Source organism: Trichomycterus rosablanca, chromosome 15 (assembly GCF_030014385.1).
Source record: "Trichomycterus rosablanca isolate fTriRos1 chromosome 15, fTriRos1.hap1, whole genome shotgun sequence".
Taxonomy (NCBI): Eukaryota; Metazoa; Chordata; class Actinopteri; order Siluriformes; family Trichomycteridae; genus Trichomycterus; species Trichomycterus rosablanca.
The window spans coordinates 12,043,680-12,062,356 of NC_086002.1; the positions used below are offsets into that span (position 1 = coordinate 12,043,680).

The 18,677-nt window shown below is 37.7% G+C and overlaps 1 protein-coding gene across 1 annotated transcript; it reads right to left on the reverse strand.

The window, feature by feature from the left end:
• Positions 1-7,407: 7,407 nt before the first annotated feature.
• Positions 7,408-18,281, reverse strand: LOC134329572 (stonustoxin subunit beta-like). The gene is made up of 7 exons (XM_063010856.1): positions 18,191-18,281; positions 15,312-17,050; positions 15,040-15,159; positions 12,300-12,413; positions 11,664-11,765; positions 9,283-9,393; positions 7,408-7,437 (listed from the first exon to the last, which is right to left on the reverse strand). The coding sequence occupies exons 1-7, from the start codon at positions 18,279-18,281 to the stop codon at positions 7,408-7,410; spliced, it is 2,307 nt and encodes a 768-aa protein (XP_062866926.1).
• Between the last annotated feature and the right edge of the window lie 396 nt (positions 18,282-18,677).

The window sequence follows — 18,677 nt, forward strand, 5'->3', positions numbered from 1 at the left end:
ATAGCCTCACATTTGTCCCAATAATATACTTACATGAAGTGGAGTTTGATGTTGTCTCAACCTAGTTTCCCTGGTTATGTGGCTGGAAAACAAGCCCAAATCCTCACCCCTCCACCACCATGCTTGACAGTTGGTATAATACAGTATGTTTGTGGTAATATCTTGTGTTTGGTTTTAATGGCACTGTGCAGATGACTAAACATCTTTTCCTTGGTCTCATCTTTTGTGGTTTGTTCAGGAGAAATTAACAAAGCTAAGTCAAGCTGCCATATAGTTTGGCTTTTTTCTAGCCATGCTTGCCACACGTATTCAGTCTTTTTCTAACTCCGGTGCTATAATCACTTTATGTACTTAAACAGGCATACAAGTCATGTCATGTATCTCTAGGATTTTTTGTTTAGCAGTAAAGGGTCTGACTTTGGATTGAGGTAGTCAAACATCTTGAATGTAATCATGAAATAATTATGTGCATTTTCTGGTAACTTATTACACCTTATTACATAATTTTATTACACCTTCATTTATTTAATAGTAAACACACAGTAATGTAACTGATTTGTATGTAATTATCTACTTCCATGATTTGCTTTAAAAAGCAGAAAACTGGAAGTTAGCTGTAGGGAATAGTACAGGTATAAATTTGCAGTTGGTTTTATCCCCGAGCTTTATTGAAATCTACAAAAATATTCAAGCTTAAAGCATTTTAGTAGACTGCAAATTTTTCATCTTGTGTGCATATTTTATTATTTTTATTTTAATGCATGTTACATCAGTAACATTTGCATTTTTTCACATTTCATTCAAAACATCTTAATATCCAAACTGACTGTTAAAATATCTGACTAAAATACGAGTGTTTGAAAGAATAAAAGTATACATAGGGGAAGCTACATACATCTAAGCACAAAAGTTGAAGTGGGTAGTATTAAGGTGTTCCACAAATTAAGCAAAGTATAAAAACAATCCTGACTTTTTTCCTTTAATGTTTCATTTAATGCAAAACCCAGAGAACCACCTTAAAATGATTTTTAGTGTTTCAGGTTTTATTTTGTCTCCTTCCTGCAAACACATCTTAAGATTACAGGGTCAACAGTATGGGGTCATCGTTGTCGCATTTTTCATTTCAAAATCACACATTATTGGGGACAGGTCAGGACTGCAGGCAGGTCAATCCAGTACCCGTACCCTCTTCTTCTGCAGCCATGCCTTTGTTCAATATTTTTCTCACACATTTGTTGACAAACTGGAGATTCTCTGGCCATCTTTGCTCATTAAAGACTCAGCCTTTACTGGATGCTGCTTTTGTACCAAACCATGATTACAATCACCTGTTTAGAATCACATCATTATTTAATTTTTTTTACCTCATTACTAGCCCTAAATTGCCCCGTCCCAACTTTTTTTTTTATTTGTTGCAGGCCTGGAATGGAGGTATATTAACAAATGAAATGAAGTTGGGGTTGTATATTAGTGTGGTAAATAGATTTATCTTGTGCCAGACAAACTCAGAAGACCCCGATTATGGTAATAATCATATAATTAAAGCAATATCACCAACAGTTATACTACACCGGTTAACTTTTTCAGTAGGCTGTGAGCTGATGGTAAAAATTCTAAACTAAATGTATTTGTACACATCTTTTAATCTTGACTTACATTACCCAATTTATATTACACTGGCGGGGGTATCATACATGGAATTTAAAAAATGTTGATGATTAAATAAAAGTCTGTGCCCTGACAACAAGAGAAGAAAAACTTCATTACATGCTTTCTGGAAAGTATTGGTTTGGCTAACTCACTTGTCTCTGTGACTATAGCTTTAACTTGTCTTGACGTTTTCAGATTTTTATTTCTCATCCTCAGCTTAATGTAATTTGTTAAATATGGCATTGCTGGGCAAGATAAATCCATGGAAGAGAAACTTACTTGACTGTAGAGGGCAGACGATTTCCAATGACAACTGTTGACATTCCTCAGTTGAGGCATCCAAACATTCAAACATACCACAATTACAAAAACAGTTCATCAGTTAAATAGTATCAAAAATCTAAATTTGGAGTGACATTTTACTTTAAATTGCATTTAAAATTTTTTTTACCCATAAATTTATTCTGCGGTTTTGTATTTTAGACCCAAAATACAGACAATGTTGACAATATATACTGTATATATACAGTATATAATATACAGTGTATCACAAAAGTGAGTACACCCCTCACATTTCTGCAAATATTTCATTATATCTTTTCATGGGACAACACTATAGACATGAAACTTGGATATAACTTAGAGTAGTCAGTGTACAACTTGTATAGCAGTGTAGATTTACTGTCTTCTGAAAATAACTCAACACACAGCCATTAATGTCTAAATAGCTGGCAACATAAGTGAGTACACCCCACAGTGAACATGTCCAAATTGTGCCCAAATGTGTCGTTGTCCCTCCCTGGTGTCATGTGTCAAGGTCCCAGGTGTAAATGGGGAGCAGGGCTGTTAAATTTGGTGTTTTGGGTACAATTCTCTCATACTGGCCACTGGATATTCAACATGGCACCTCATGGCAAAGAACTCTCTGAGGATGTGAGAAATAGAATTGTTGCTCTCCACAAAGATGGCCTGGGCTATAAGAAGATTGCTAACACCCTAAAACTAAGCTACAGCATGGTGGCCAAGGTCATACAGCGGTTTTCCAGGACAGGTTCCACTCGGTCAGCCTGTCAGTGCTCAGACCATACGCCGCACACTGCATCAACTCGGTCTGCATGGTCATCATCCCAGAAGGAAGCTGACGCACAAGAAAGCCCGCAAACAGTTTGCTGAAGACAAGCAGTCCAAGAACATGGATTACTGGAATGCCCTGTGGTCTGACGAGACCAAGATAAACTTGTTTGGCTCAGATGGTGTCCAGCATGTGTGGCGGCGCCCTGGTGAGAAGTACCAAGACAACTGTATCTTGCCTACAGTCAAGCATGGTGGTGGTAGCATCATGGTCTTGGGCTGCATGAGTGTTGCTGGCACTGGGGAGCTGCAGTTCATTGAGGGAAACATGAATTCCAACATGTACTGTGACATTCTGAAACAGAGCATGATCCCCTCCCTTCGAAAACTGGGCCTCATGGCAGTTTTCCAACAGGATAACGACCCCAAACACAACCTCCAAGATGACAACTGCCTTGCTGAGGAAGCTGAAGGTAAAGGTGATGGACTAAACCCAATTGAGCACCTGTGGCGCATCCTCAAGTGGAAGGTGGAGGAGTTCAAGGTGTCTAACATCCACCAGCTCCGTGATGTCATCATGGAGGAGTGGAAGAGGATTCCAGTAGCAACCTGTGCAGCTCTGGTGAATTCCATGCCCAGGAGGGTTAAGGCAGTGCTGGATAATAATGGTGGTCACACAAAATATTGACACTTTGGGCACAATTTGGACATGTTCACTGTGGGGTGTACTCACTTATGTTGCCAGCTATTTAGACATTAATGGCTGTGTGTTGAGTTATTTTCAGAAGACAGTAAATCTACACTGCTATACAAGTTGTACACTGACTACTCTTAGTTATATCCAAGTTTCATGTCTATAGTGTTGTCCCATGAAAAGATATAATGAAATATTTGCAGAAATGTGAGGGGTGTACTCACTTTTGTGATACACTGTATATATATATATATTGTAGCGTCACCGCTAGGGGGCCGCCACGGGCTTTACCCAGAAGCCCTTGCGGCAGTGGTGTCTAAGCTCACCGTAGCCGTGTATCCCGTTGTTGGGAGTGGGGTGGCTGCGGTGAGGGTTGGGTAGGTAGCCTTTATGTTTGTCTGTTGTATGAATGTCTGTGTGTATGAATGAGTGTCTGTCCTAATCCACTGAGTGAACTGCCAAGGGCAGCTCACTCGCAGCCCCGACGCTCCGGCGCCACATTGGTGTCAGAAGTGGGATTGTGGCATTTGGGTGGCTCTGGTGGTACAGTGGGCCAATATGTCCGGTCTGTTTGAGTGCGCTAGCCCAGGTGGCTGTAGGGGCAGGGTGCCTGGTCCAGCAGTGGGTGGAAGAGCGGCTCGGCAGTGTAATGGGGTGCGGTCTGGCAGAGGAGCCACCCAGTGGACGCTGGCGAGTTGGTCACCGGGTCGGTTGACCATTAGGGAGGGGGCAATGTAGCGTCACCGCTAGGGGGCCGCCACGGGCTTTACCCAGAAGCCCTTGCGGCAGTGGTGTCTAAGCTCACCGTAGCTGTTTATCCCGTTGTTGGGAGTGGGGTGGCTGCGGTGAGGGTTGGGTAGGTAGCCTTTATGTTTGTCTGTTGTATGAATGTCTGTGTGTATGAATGAGTGTCTGTCCTAATCCACTGAGTGAACTGCCAAGGGCAGCTCACTCGCAGCCCCGACGCCGGCGCCACAATATATATATATATATTGTCAACATTGTCTGTATTTTGGGTCTAAAATACATTATATATATATATTTGACCATTGAACAGGGTAAAAAGAGGCTAAAAAGGTATGTAGAGAAACAGATGGACTACAGTCAATAATTGTAATTACACCAAGCTTTTTTCTATGTTCTTTACTTTTATAATTCTACTTTAGTAAAATGTATAAATCATACTTAAACTTGGAGTATTTTTTATTAGATTAGGCAGGCACGTGCACAGATAGACCCCTAGTGGTGCTCAAGCACCTGCCCTTTTGCCCTGGGGATGAGAAAAGTGCCCTTTCTGCTGGAGCCCAATTTTTTTTTCTACATTCATCAATATTTAAAAATAAAAATTACCCTTTCTGTCATCAATTCCCCCCAAAAGTGTTTTGATATTTGACGGGCATTTATTTGAGTTCTTGTAAGAATTCTGCCCCGATCTGATTCCCGCGCTGCCCCTCCCTCCTCCTCCTCCTCCTCCTCCGGTTACACTCATGCAGTGCTGAGCTCCAGGCCAAACCGCTGCTACACACTTACTACAGACAGGTAATGACAGTGTTTCATACAAAGAGCATCCATGCATAACACAGAGCCTACACGTTTTGTACTCATGAGTCAGGAAATACGTGATTCCAAAGCCTTGTCCAGCTGTTTAACATTCGTTTAACATTCGCTATTCCGATCTATATAAAACACCTAACACCTACTTATTTTACGAATTCTCACACAGATTAAAGTAGGCTACATACTACAAAAACTATTTTATAATAATTTTAAGGTTAAATGTATTTATTTAAAGAAAAATTAAAATGAAACCGCTGATCAAGCGCCAAGTCCAGCTAACGCGTTAGGGAGCGTCATCAAACTAACAGAAAAACGTAGGAAACATTTACTCTGCACGTATTACAGAGAAATAAATCCATTCAAAGCTTTTAATATATTGATGGAATCATGTCAAACTATTTTTATAAACACATATTAATATTCATCACAACCTACAAACCTTGTTTTATAGATAATGCTTTTATTTTAATTTTATTTGAATTTATAGTTAAAATCAGTAAATCCATAATATTTTTATATTAGAGACAAATAAATCTATTAAACTCTAAGATAATTTATTATAATAATGTCAAACTATTTTTAATATACACTTATTAATGTCCCTCACAACCTACAAACCTTCAAGTCAAGTAGCTTTCACAGTAAAGTGTTGAAAATAGATACAGACAAGTTATTTTCATGCAAGCATTTATACTTCAACAGTTGAGGTTTACAAATGAAAAATAATTAACATTACAAACTAATATATGTAGAAGGCTAAATAAAACGCTCTATGATATAGAATAGCATACAAAAAATGATGAATAAATAGGAAAATGTTTTTTAGCTGTTTATTTGATTTTATTGGCATAATAATAGGCCCATTGTTAACATTAAGTACCCAAAGTGGGTTTCTGATTTGAAATCAAAGGTAGGTCTTAAGTTGAGCTACATGACAGTCTGGTGAGGTAAATTGATACTAGTAATGGTATATTATTAGTGTAATGCTTCAACTCTGTCAGAAAACAGTAAAATGATGTATACCCTTTATGGAGATTCAGTAAGTCACTCTTGATTATTATGCACAACATTGATTTATCTCATTTACAAATTTTGCAGCATAATGCCAAGAAAAGAAAGGTTACAAAAGCAGAAAGAAAAGGAACTACAACAAGCAGCTCAGCGTAGCAGTTCTCTTTTATCCTGGATTAGGCCATCTACCAGTAAAGCTAATGAGGGAGATGTATCAGTATGAGATGTTTGGTTATTAAAACGCGTGCACAATATGGCCTTGTTTTTGCCTGTTTTTCATTTATTTATGCAATTTGATAATTTGAGTTATTTGATTAGATGTGTATTGATTGTGTTAACAAAATAAATATGTAAGTTAAATATTCTACTGTTTTTTTTTATTTTACTAATAATTTTGGCGATATGTGCCCTTTTTTTTGGCTTGAGCACCTGCCCCCAAAAATGTCTGTGCACGTGCCTGAGATTAGGTCTTAAGTAAAGAACTTGCAACCAAGTTATCAGTTAAATTAAGGTTCAAGAGAATTAATAAATTTTTGTTTTTTGTTGTATTTTACAAAATGTCCCTTCTGAAAATTGGGTTTGTAAAATATAGGATTTGGTTTAGTGTTTATGGGGTGTTTACACCTTAGAACTCTAAAATGTCTTAATTCTAATTTCATGCAAATGGCCTCAATATTACCTTACTGAATTAAATGAATTTTTAATAACATTTAATAATCACTTATTAACAAAAATGCGAAATATGGTTCTGTATAAACAAACTGTTATACAAACATAGTTTTTAACTATTAGCTGACAGCTGGTTTAAAGAAAAGCATACATTTCACAAAGAAAGCACACAGTTCATCTATAGAAGATAATGTTTATTAAGTAATTATTTATTACGTCATGATAGAGACAGGCAGTGGTAGTTGAGTGGTTAAGGTACTGGACATGTATTCAGAAGATTTCTGGTTCACATGTATTCACTACCCATCATCACTACCCATCATCACTAAGTTGCAACTGTTGGACATGTCAGCAAGACCCTCAACCCTCAATTGCTTGCACTGTAATTGGCTACAGCTGTAAGTCGATTTGGATTAAGGCATCCTTAAATTGTCCTAAATGTAAATTATAGTGCGGAAAATAACAAATAAAATGAAGTTGACCAAATTCTTGGGTTCGTACAGTTTGCAATTTTATAAATCTCGTAATAAAAGTAAAACACAACATTCTTTACATTTTTTATACTGTCCAAACTTTTTTGTTTTAATTTGGGGTTGTAATACTTAAAGATACTACATATACTAACATTAACAAAGTTCCTATTAAACATGACCTACATGTGGTACCATTTATGATCAGCATAACAGGAAAAAAAAGAAACTTAAAGAAAAAAGGCTCTTGAAAATCTGGTTGTCTTCTGGTGATCATCAGTGTCCTTAAGTCTGAGCAGGAATGCTAATCGGCAACTGTTAAGACAGAAAAATGTGAGAGAAAAGTTAAATACTTTGTGTCTTTTTGTTTTCTCTTTTATGTTCTTGATTAATCATGCTTCTGTAAGTAATAATTTTACAGTTCAAGGAATCTGGAGGAATTTCAGTGCTTAAAGGTCAAGGGAGCAAGCTGATCTCCGAAACATCAAAAATTGTCATTCATCAATAACTGATATAGCCACACGGGCAATGGATTACTTTGGCAAAACTTTGTCAAGCACTACAATACGAAGTAACAATCACAAGTGTTACTCATGTCCAATAGCGACATTGAGTTCTCTGGCCTCTAAAAAATCTGGGATGGACCATGACATGTGTATTGGAAATGTGTATTGTTTGTCATGGTATGGGGTTGTGTCAATGATAGCAGCATTAATACAGAAAGTACATTAAATTTTTTGAGTAACATTAGCTGCCTTTAAGGCAAACATTTTTTAAAGGGACGTCCATGCATTTTTATAAAGTCATTATAATGACAATATTAAGTCATAGCAGTAAAAGAATAGGATACAGGTACTGGACTGGCCCTCCTGCAGTCCTGACCTGTCCACAGTAGAAAATGTGGGAAGATTTTGGAATGAAAAATGCGACGACAACCCTGTACTGTTGCACACCTTTTACCACACAAGTTTACAGCAAAATGGGACAAACTAACACCTGAAACACTTAATTGTTTGATTTCCTCTGTTGCAAAATGTTGGGAGAAGGAATTGCAACATTACAGTGGTAAAGACTTTAAAGTCCCAACTTATTTGGAGTGCGGTGCGGAAAATAACAAATAAAATGAAGTTGACCAAATTCTTGGGTTCGTACAGTTTGCAATTTTATAAATCTCGTAATAAAAGTAAAACACAACATTCTTTACATTTTTTATACTGTCCAAACTTTTTTGTTTTAATTTGGGGTTGTAATACTTAAAGATACTACATATACTAACATTAAACATAACATTAAACATAACATTAAAACCAACTCCTTGTTTCTACACTCACTGTCCATTTTATCAGCTCCACTTACCATATAGGAGCACTTTGTAGTTCTACAATTACTGACTTTAGTCCATCTGTCCAAGGTATGTCTTTACATACCTTTTTATCCTGCTTTCACCCTGTTTTTCAATGGTCAGGAGCCCTCACAGGACCATCACAGAGCAGGAATTATTTAGGTGGTGAATCATTCTCAGCACTGCAGTGACACTGACATGGTGGTGTTGTGTTAGTGTGTATTGTGCTGGTATGAGTGTATCAGACACAGCAGCGCTGCTGGAGTTTTTAAATACCGTGTCCACTCACTGTCCACTCTATTAGACACGCCTACCTAGTTGGTCCACCTTGTAGATGCAAAGTTAGAGACGATCACTCATCTATTGCTGCTGTTTGAGTTGGTCATCTTTTTGACCTTCATCAGGGGTCACAGGATGCACTGTTAGTTGGATATTTTTGGTTGGTGGACTATTCTCAGTCCAGCAGTGACAGTGAGGTGTTTAAAAACTCCAGCAGCGCCTCTGTGTCTGATCCCCTCATCCACTTAGCACAACACACACTAACACACCACCACCATGTCAGTGTCACTGCAGTGCTGAGAATGATCCACCACCCAAATAATTCCTACTCTGCAACTGTAGTGGTCCTGAGGGGTCCTGACCATTAAGGAACAGAACAAAAAGTGGGATACCAAAGCATGCAGAGAAACAGTCAGTAACTGTAGAACTTGTAGAAGTGCTCCTACATGGTAAGTGCTGCTAATAAAATAAACAGTGTGTTGAAACAAGGAAACAATAATACTTGTTCCAGTGTTTTTCCTTACATAAGAAAGACGTACCTCAAAAGTGCCAAAGTAGTTCATGAAGACATCATTTGTGAAAAGTGTAGTCGCGCTTTTCACTGGTAAACGGTGTTTAAACGTCCAGAAAGGCATACCATTCACAATTACCTAAAAAAACAGAAAGTCTGTTAAACAATGCTGTTTACTACATTTATTTAAAATTGTATCATGCATAATTTACAAATTTAAGCTTTTCACCTCATAGCAGTCTGACTTGACAGCTATAAAGATATCAAATGATCCTCCACTGACAAATGGGCTTGTACTGGTTTTTTCTTCACTACCCCAGCTATTTGCTTTTCTGCTGTTAAGGACTACAAAGTTTGGTTTGGGGTTGAACAAGAACAGTATGTCATCTTCATCTTTTGGCCCAGTCTTCAGAACTATGGTAAAGCTGCAAAAAATATATTGGTTATATTGGTGTGAATGTTATTTGATATGTCTGGCAATGACTACATGGATGTAATAGAACACCATGAATATATATATATACAGTGGTGCTTGAAAGTTTGTGAACCCTTTAGAATTTTCTATATTTCTGCATAAATATGACCTAAAACATCATCAGATTTTCAAGTCCTAAAAGTAGATAAAGAGAACCCAGTTAAACAAATGAGACAAAAATATTATACTTGGTCATTTATTTATTGAGGAAAATGATCCAATATTACATATTTGTGAGTGGCAAAAGTATGTGAACCTTTGCTTTCAGTATCTGGTGTGACTCCCCTTTGCAGCAATAACTGCAACTAAACGTTTCCGGTAACTGTTGATCAGTCCTGCACACCGGCTTGGAGGAATTTTAGCCCATTCCTCCGTACAGAACAGCTTCAACTCTGGGATGTTGGTGGGTTTCCTCACATTAACTGCTCGCTTCAGGTCCTTCCACAACATTTCGATTGGATTAAGGTCAGGACTTTGACTTGGCCATTCCAAAACATTAAATTTATTCTTCTTTAACCATTCTTTGTAGAACGACTTGTGTGCTTAGGGTCATTGTCTTGCTGCATGACCAACCTTCTCTTGAGATTCAGTTCATGGACAGATGTCCTGACATTTTCCTTAAGACTTAATATTAAGATTAAGATATAATTCAGAATTCATTGTTCCATCAATGATGGCAAGCCGTCCTGGCCCAGATGCAGCAAAACAGGCCCAAACCATGATACTACCACCACCATGTTTCACAAATGGGATAAGGTTTTTATGCTGGAATGCAGTGTTTTCCTTTCCCCAAACATAACGCTGTTCATTTAAACCAAAAAGTTCTGTTTTGGTCTCATCCATCCACAAAACATTCTTCCAATAGCCTTCTGGCTTGTCCACGTGACCTGTAGCAAACTGCAGACGAGCAGCAATGTTCTTTTTGGAGAGCAGTGGCTTTCTCCTTGCAACCCTGCCATGCACACTATTGTTGTTCAGTGTTCTCCTGATGGTGGACTCATGAACATTAACATTAGCCAATGTGAGAGAGGCCTTCAGTTGCTTAGAAGTTACCCTGGGGTCCTTTGTGACCTCGCCGACTATTACACGCCTTGCTCTTGGCGTGATCTTTGTTGGTCGACCACTCCTGGGGAGGGTAACAATGGTCTTGAATTTCCTCCATTTGTACACAATCTGTCTGACTGTGGATTGGTGGAGTCCAAACTCTTTAGAGATGGTTTTGTAACCTTTCCCAGCCTGATAAGCATCAACAACTCTTTTTCTGAGGTCCTCAGAAATCTCCTTTGTGCATGTCATGATACACTACCACAAACATGTGTTGTGAAGAGCAGACTTTGATAGATCCCTGTTCTTTAAATAAAACAGGGTGCCCACTCACACCTGACTGTCATCCCATTGATTGAAAACACCTGACTCTAATTTCACCTTCAAATTAACTGCGAATCCTAGAGGTTCACATACTTTTGCCACTCACAAATATGTAATATTGGATCATTTTCCTCAATAAATAAATGATCAAGTACAATATTTTTGTCTCATTTGTTTAACTGGGTTCTCTTTATCTACTTTTAGGACTTCTGATGATGTTTTAGGTCATATTTATGCAGAAATATAGAAAATTCTAAAGGGTTCACAAACTTTCAAGCGCCACTGTATATATTATTTGCAAAATGCTACATATGGCTCTAAAATGTGTACTATAGTCCATATATCAAGAACATACCTTTTATTATCTAAAGGAAGAACACCTTGGAAAAACAAAGCCAGTCCAGGTCTTAAGCCACCAAAGATTTGACCCAAAAATGGTTTACTCTATGGTAACAATTTGGGTAAAACAATGATTCAGCTTCATTGCATAATAAATTAATTTTACATTTATTTTAAAATTAATTTACAAAAGTTCTACAGCTACTTTTAGGTGCTGTGATACTCACTGGGCTGCAAACTGGATAGGTTATATCAGACTGGATGTTAGAAGATTTCTGGCGGGAAGCGCCACTGCTTAGTTCCTTAGAAAAGGTAGATTTGCTCCAGTTCTGTGAAGAACAGAAATATGTAGAATGACATAAGGAACATTTTCGGCATTTAGCAGACGCTTTTATTTAAAGCAACTTACAGTGCTGTAAGAAATTAAGCAATTAAGGGTTAAGGCCTTGCTTAAGGACTCAACAGTGGCAACCTGGGAGTGTGAGGCTTGAACCGTTCGATTACTAGTCCAGTACCTTAACCGCTAGGCTACAACTGCCCTAAAAACAATGCATAATTTATTTAGTTTTGCTAGTCATTTACATTTACAATTTTGGCATTTAGCAGACACTTTTATCCAAAGCGACTTACAATTATGGCTGAACACAATTTTAAGCAATTGAGGGTTAAGGGCCTTGCTCAGAGGCCCAACAGTGGCAACTTTGTGGTGGTGAGGCTTGAACCGGCAACCTTTTGATTACTAGTCCAGTACCTTAAACACTGAGCTATCACAGCCCTATCACTGAGTTATCACTGCTAGTTTGCTTGTGTTTTATTGTTTAAAATCCCACTTGAAAGACCATCACCAAACCTATCTGACTTACCGAAATAATACCAAAGGTGTTAATATTGACTTCTCCAAGGATCTCAATGTGAGTTATGCTATTCACTGGCATGCGGTGCTTAAAAAAGAGATTCCGCTGTCCATTTACATATACCTGAAAAACCAACCATTTTAATTAGTGTAATAATTTTACTTTTATACATGTATTACTTTGTTTCCTATTTCATATACCTATATTCTATACCTCATAGCCATCTGTTTTAACCACAGTAAAGACATCAAATGCAGATCCTTTGATTATAGGACACCCTTGTGTCCATTCCTGTGTCTCCCAGTTATTTCTCCTACTATTACATATTATTGAAGAATTATAATTGGGATTCATGGAAAAAGCAGTGTCATATAGACCATACTTTCCAAGATTGTGATTTATATAAAATCTGTAAAAAAAATAAAAAAATAAAATTCTTTGTTATATGTTCATCCCACAGCAGTATGTAATTATTTAGTCTGATATGTAGTGTTTTGTGTGATCATAAATACATACAGTTGTCCATCGGTAGGAACATCCCCGTGAAAGTACAAAGCCATTCCTGGTTTAAGACCTCCAGGAATTTCACCTACATATGGTAAGGTCTGTGATGGATATAAGCAGACAATACATTAATACATATTTACAGAGTAGCTGATGCAAAGTCATTTTTAATGTGTGTCCACTCTACTATTAGGCATTGTTAAAACCTGTTTAAACAGGACAGTACTTTAAAAATTGAGCCTACTTTTGCAATATATGGATTTATATCCATATATATACAGGTCCTTCTCAAAAAATTAGCATATTGTGATAAAGTTCATTATTTTCCATAATGTAATGATAAAAATTAAACTTTCATATATTTTAGATTCATTGCACACCAACTGAAATATTTCAGGTCTTTTATTGTTTTAATACTGATGATTTTGGCATACAGCTCATGAAAACCCAAAATTCCTATCTCAAAAAATTAGCATATTTCATCCGACCAATAAAAGAAAAGTGTTTTTAATACAAAAAAAGTCAACCTTCAAATAATTATGTTCAGTTATGCACTCAATACTTGGTCGGGAATCCTTTTGCAGAAATGACTGCTTCAATGCGGCGTGGCATGGAGGCAATCAGCCTGTGGCACTGCTGAGGTGTTATGGAGGCCCAGGATGCTTCGATAGCGGCCTTAAGCTCATCCAGAGTGTTGGGTCTTGTGTCTCTCAACTTTCTCTTCACAATATCCCACAGATTCTCTATGGGGTTCAGGTCAGGAGAGTTGGCAGGCCAATTGAGCACAGTAATACCATGGTCAGTAAACCATTCACCAGTGGTTTTGGCACTGTGAGCAGGTGCCAGGTCGTGCTGAAAAATGAAATCTTCATCTCCATAAAGCTTTTCAGCAGATGGAAGCATGAAGTGCTCCAAAATCTCCTGATAGCTAGCTGCATTGACCCTGCCCTTGATAAAACACAGTGGACCAACACCAGCAGCTGACATGGCACCCCAGACCATCACTGACTGTGGGTACTTGACACTGGACTTCAGGCATTTTGGCATTTCCTTCTCCCCAGTCTTCCTCCAGACTCTGGCACCTTGATTTCCGAATGACATGCAAAATTTGCTTTCATCCGAAAACAGTACTTTGGACCACTGAGCAACAGTCCAGTGCTGCTGTTTCTGGTTCAAAAGTGGCTTGACCTGGGGAATGCGGCACCTGTAGCCCATTTCCTGCACACGCCTGTGCACGGTGGCTCTGGATGTTTCTACTCCAGACTCAGTCCACTGCTTCCGCAGGTCCCCCAAGGTCTGGAATCGGCCCTTCTCCACAATCTTCCTCAGGGTCCGGTCACCTCTTCTCGTTGTGCAGCGTTTTCTGCCACACTTTTTCCTTCCCACAGACTTCCCACTGAGGTGCCTTGATACAGCACTCTGGGAACAGCCTATTCGTTTAGAAATTTCTTTCTGTGTCTTACCCTCTTGCTTGAGGGTGTCAATGATGGCCTTCTGGACAGCAGTCATATCGGCAGTCTTACATGATTGCAGTTTTGAGTAATGAACCAGGCTGGGAGTTTTTAAAAGCCTCAGGAATCTTTTGCAGGTGTTTAGAGTTAATTCGTTGATTCAGATGATTAGGTTAATAGCTCGTTTAGAGAACCTTTTCATGATATGCTAATTTTTTGAGATAGGAATTTTGGGTTTTCATGAGCTGTATGCCAAAATCATCAGTATTAAAACAATAAAAGACCTGAAATATTTCAGTTGGTGTGCAATGAATCTAAAATATATGAAAGTTTAATTTTTATCATTACATTATGGAAAATAATGAACTTTATCACAATATGCTAATTTTTTGAGAAGGACCTGTATATCTCCTCCATATATATCCTTCCTCTCCTTCTCTTTTTCTGTAAGTTGCTCTGAATAAGAGCGCCTGCTAAATGCCAAAAATGTAAATGTAATGTAAACTAGTAGTTTGCCCAGTCTCTCTGGACTAAAATTATACTGGTATTACACCTTAAAAACTTATATAATAATAAATAAGCAACTAGCCGGGCTTTGAGTCTACCATAGGAGAATAGGTTTCTCTTTTAAGCCTGGTTCCCCTCAATGTTTCAGAGTGTTTTCACTGCCACTGTCATTTCTTAATTATTTTGATTTAGACCTGGATCTAGACATGCAAGTGCTGTACTGGTAACTTAACAGTGGATTCAATTTATTACTATTATTGACCATTGGTGTTGTAGTGTTTACTTACAACATTGTTTGCAATAGTTGTAACCTCAGACTGAATAGTTGAAAAACTCCACCGTGATATGCCAATTGTAGTCACTAATTTCTTTCTTAGTTCATTACAAACAGGAGCAGCAATCCAGTCCTGTTGACACAATTTTTTATGTTGTTACAATTTGACAAATGTATGCTTATTAAAGAAATAATTAAATAATGCAGTCATAAAAACTCATTATTGATTCATTAATAAAGTGTTATTATTAATGCAACCAATCAAATAAATAGAAAATAACTGACCCCTGGCTGGCACAGTGGAACAACATTGAGCTTCCCACTGAAAGAGACGGTGACAGCATCACTTGCTTCACTCATTCCCACATCATCAAAAGCTCTGTATCGGACCCAGTACTGGTTTGATACGTCCAGTCCAGTCAAAGTGTATGTTGCTGGAGCATCTGTAGTTTCTATGACTTTCCATCCTTCAGGATCTTGTGTTGTTCTGTACTCCACTCTGTAACGCACTATTGATCCAGTTTGGGACTTCTGAAGCTTGAGGATGACATTCATGCCCTGGATCTCTACTTGAAGTGCAGGAGGTTTAGATACAGGCTGAAACTTGCTGTCTACCAATTTCCCTTTTTTGTATAAGCGTATAGAGGTTCCAGGATAGGAGGTGTCTAAGACTGCGGCAATGACAAACCTGATTTGCTTCTTATTCTTATGCAACTCAAAACAGCTTTTGAAAAGAACAAGATTTTCTTTCATGCTTTCAGCAGTGTCATAATTGCTGAACCAGAACTGAATGTCATCAGCACTTGAATTTGGAACTGGAGTCAGTTTTTCAAACTGATCTGGCTTAAGAAATTCTTTCACTGTGGACAGATATGGATGGTTCTTCAGAGAAGTAAAAGTAAAGCATACCACAGTGTCAACAGTCGGATCAATAAAAACGTTGGTCAAAGAGCCAAAGGATTTCATAATTTGAATCCCACTCAGTTGCTGGCTATAGGAATACAGCAGATTCAGTTCACTCTGACTGTTCTCTAACCATGTACTGACTGTGCTTTCTGTAAACGGTGACTTGTCATTGATGATTAAGAGGTTTGCTAGTGTCTTGTCTATCTCCTCCCCTCCCCGAATCATAGGAAGAAGCTTGCTGAGGGCTTTTAGAAACATTCCCTTGTACTGCCAAAGTGATTCCTGAAACTTCTTTACTCTTTGTTTCACATCTGGAAAATCATTGGCTGTTGCATTTTCAATTAAGTCATTGCATATTATATCTGCCTCTCCAATCTTCTCCAGTAAACCTTCTGATTTAGAGATCAGTGTCTCACCAATTTCTCTCTCCAGCCTAGCTGCTCTACTATCCAAACGTGCAAGAGGATAGAGCCAGACTCTCATTGGTACAGCATCGTTTTCTCGTTGCTTTAAAATAGAAGGTAATTTTGTGTACAGCTGCAGTGCTTCCATGTAAGTGGTGGGATTTGTATCAGTCTGATAATCACCATAAAAAGTGCAGTTTATACTAGTAGCCGTTTGTTTTTCTTGCTCTGTCATCTTCAGCGCTCCACTTCCCTCAATGCTAAATAAAGGAATCTTCTTTACCATTATGTTCAAGTTTCCTTCAATTTCTTGTATGTTTTCATTTGATGCAGCTGTTTGATCAAATACCATGAAAGCTTGAGCTCCATATAGTACAGCTGTGACAACATGAGTTGCTGTCTTGTCATCAAACACTGTAGGGTAAGTAACTTTGCCCAGCTGGGTCATGGTAAGTTGTGCAAATTTCGTAGTCTGACCATAGTACATAGTAACCCGGGACTGACGTGCTGAAGACTTTTTGTCATTCATAAATCTGGCTGAGCCACCAACTTCAATCAAACCACCCAGGAAGCTGGCCTTAAGTGAGGCGCTCACATCTATGAGGCTGGCCTTCTCACGCACAGAGTCAGAAGCGAGAAATTTCAGATCGGTCTTAGGCTGTCGACGTACATCCAGATCTTTATCTAAAGATGCTTTATCCCACAGAGTAACACCTAAGAAAGGGCACAGACTGGAATTTAAAATTAAACTATTAAATTCAACAATATTTAATCTCCAACTGATTTTATTATGGTCACAGTTGTATGGTCTTAATGATGAGACAGATTTTAGTTGCTTTAACTGCAGCAAGATTGTTCAAACTAGAAAGGCTCACTTATTTTATATCAATTCTGAGTGACTCAGATTAACCTGAGTACATAAAATGAACCGAATTTACCACCACTAGTGTCTAAGGCCTAGACTTGTGGTGGTGGTGTAATGAATTAGGGGACACATTACTGCCCCTAATATGAATCAAGCATTGCTGCTGATCATGTGCATCCCTTTATGGCCATTATTATACTTCCAGTATTATAATGCACAATGTCACAAAACACACATCATCTCACACTGATTTCATGTCTATGACAATAGGTTTGGATTTAACTCATCTCACATTTACTAGTTCTAAATTCAATAGAGCACCTGTGGTTAAAATGTGGTAAAATTGGCAAATCTGCAGCAGTGACATGATGCCATTAGGCTAACATGGGCCAACAATTCCAATGAATAGTTCCAACAGTATATGAATCATGTTCCAAGAGCAAATGAGGTCCCAGCCAGTATTAGTATTGTATTTTTGATATTAATTAATAAAATGTTGGGCACAGTATTACTTGTTCTGCAATTATTGTTAAAATATACTGTAGCTTCAGCTGTAATCACACAAAGTTTAGAATTATTTTTGTTGTAGAATTTGTTCAAGTACAATGTGTAAAATAGCATTTAAGTAATTTAAGAGCATGATGTTTTTGTTGTCATTCTCGTTAAAGGTCGCCAATTGTTTTCTTTTACAAAGATGATTTTGGTGTCCTCTAAGTAATTGTAAATATATTTTACCAAGTGTTGTTTTTACTTAAGTTCCTTTTCTGTAATAGTGTTTTAATTAATAATCTGAAATCATTGTGTTACAAGTATACAATAGATGATACTGTACAGTTGTTGAATTATGCACAGTTAGACTTTACCAACATTAAATATAGTAATAATCAAATATAGTTGAATATGTCATCACTGTCTTATTTTATTATAATGTATGAAACAACATTAATCAACTCCAGCTTGTGAAATTGGGAACATCATGAAAGGTTTACCTGGAATAAATGAATCACTGCGGCAGTCATACAGCATGCCAGGATGCAGGGCCCTTCCAAGAGCTGCCATCTCAATGACTTTGGGTTCCATGACTGTCAAAAATACAAATAGCAAAAAGTCATTTTACAGGGTTGCCAAAAGTTATGTATATAGTTACTATTATGTTTGTTTATAAAACATTTTATATTTATAAAAATACATAGCTTTTCACAAAATTCATCATGCTGAAGCTGTAGTACGCTGTTCTAGCAGTATTGGTATCACAATAATCATCACAGTAACTGTTAATGTATGAATACTAGTAGCAAGTATAACAGTAACATTAAAATTAGCATTCATAATAAATGCAATAAATTTATATCACCTTTTACTTTAAGTTTCTGTAGAAGCACACAGAAATAAATCTTTTTCTTTTCATTCAGAACAGAGTAGCTTCCGCTGTCTCTACAGCTTTCCCATTATTTCTCAGTCATTTATAGTCATCTG

Coding starts and splice junctions, on each gene's coding strand:
- LOC134329572 (XM_063010856.1), bottom strand. CDS start 18,281: ATGGAACCCAAAGTCATTGAGATGGCAGCTCTTGGAAGGGCCCTGCAT. Junction 12,414..15,039: donor CAACTATTGCAAACAATGTT/GTAAGTAAACAC, acceptor TTGGTTTTTCAG/GTATATGTAAATGGACAGCG. Junction 7,438..9,282: donor ACTACTTTGGCACTTTTGAG/GTACGTCTTTCT, acceptor CTGTCTTAACAG/TTGCCGATTAGCATTCCTGC.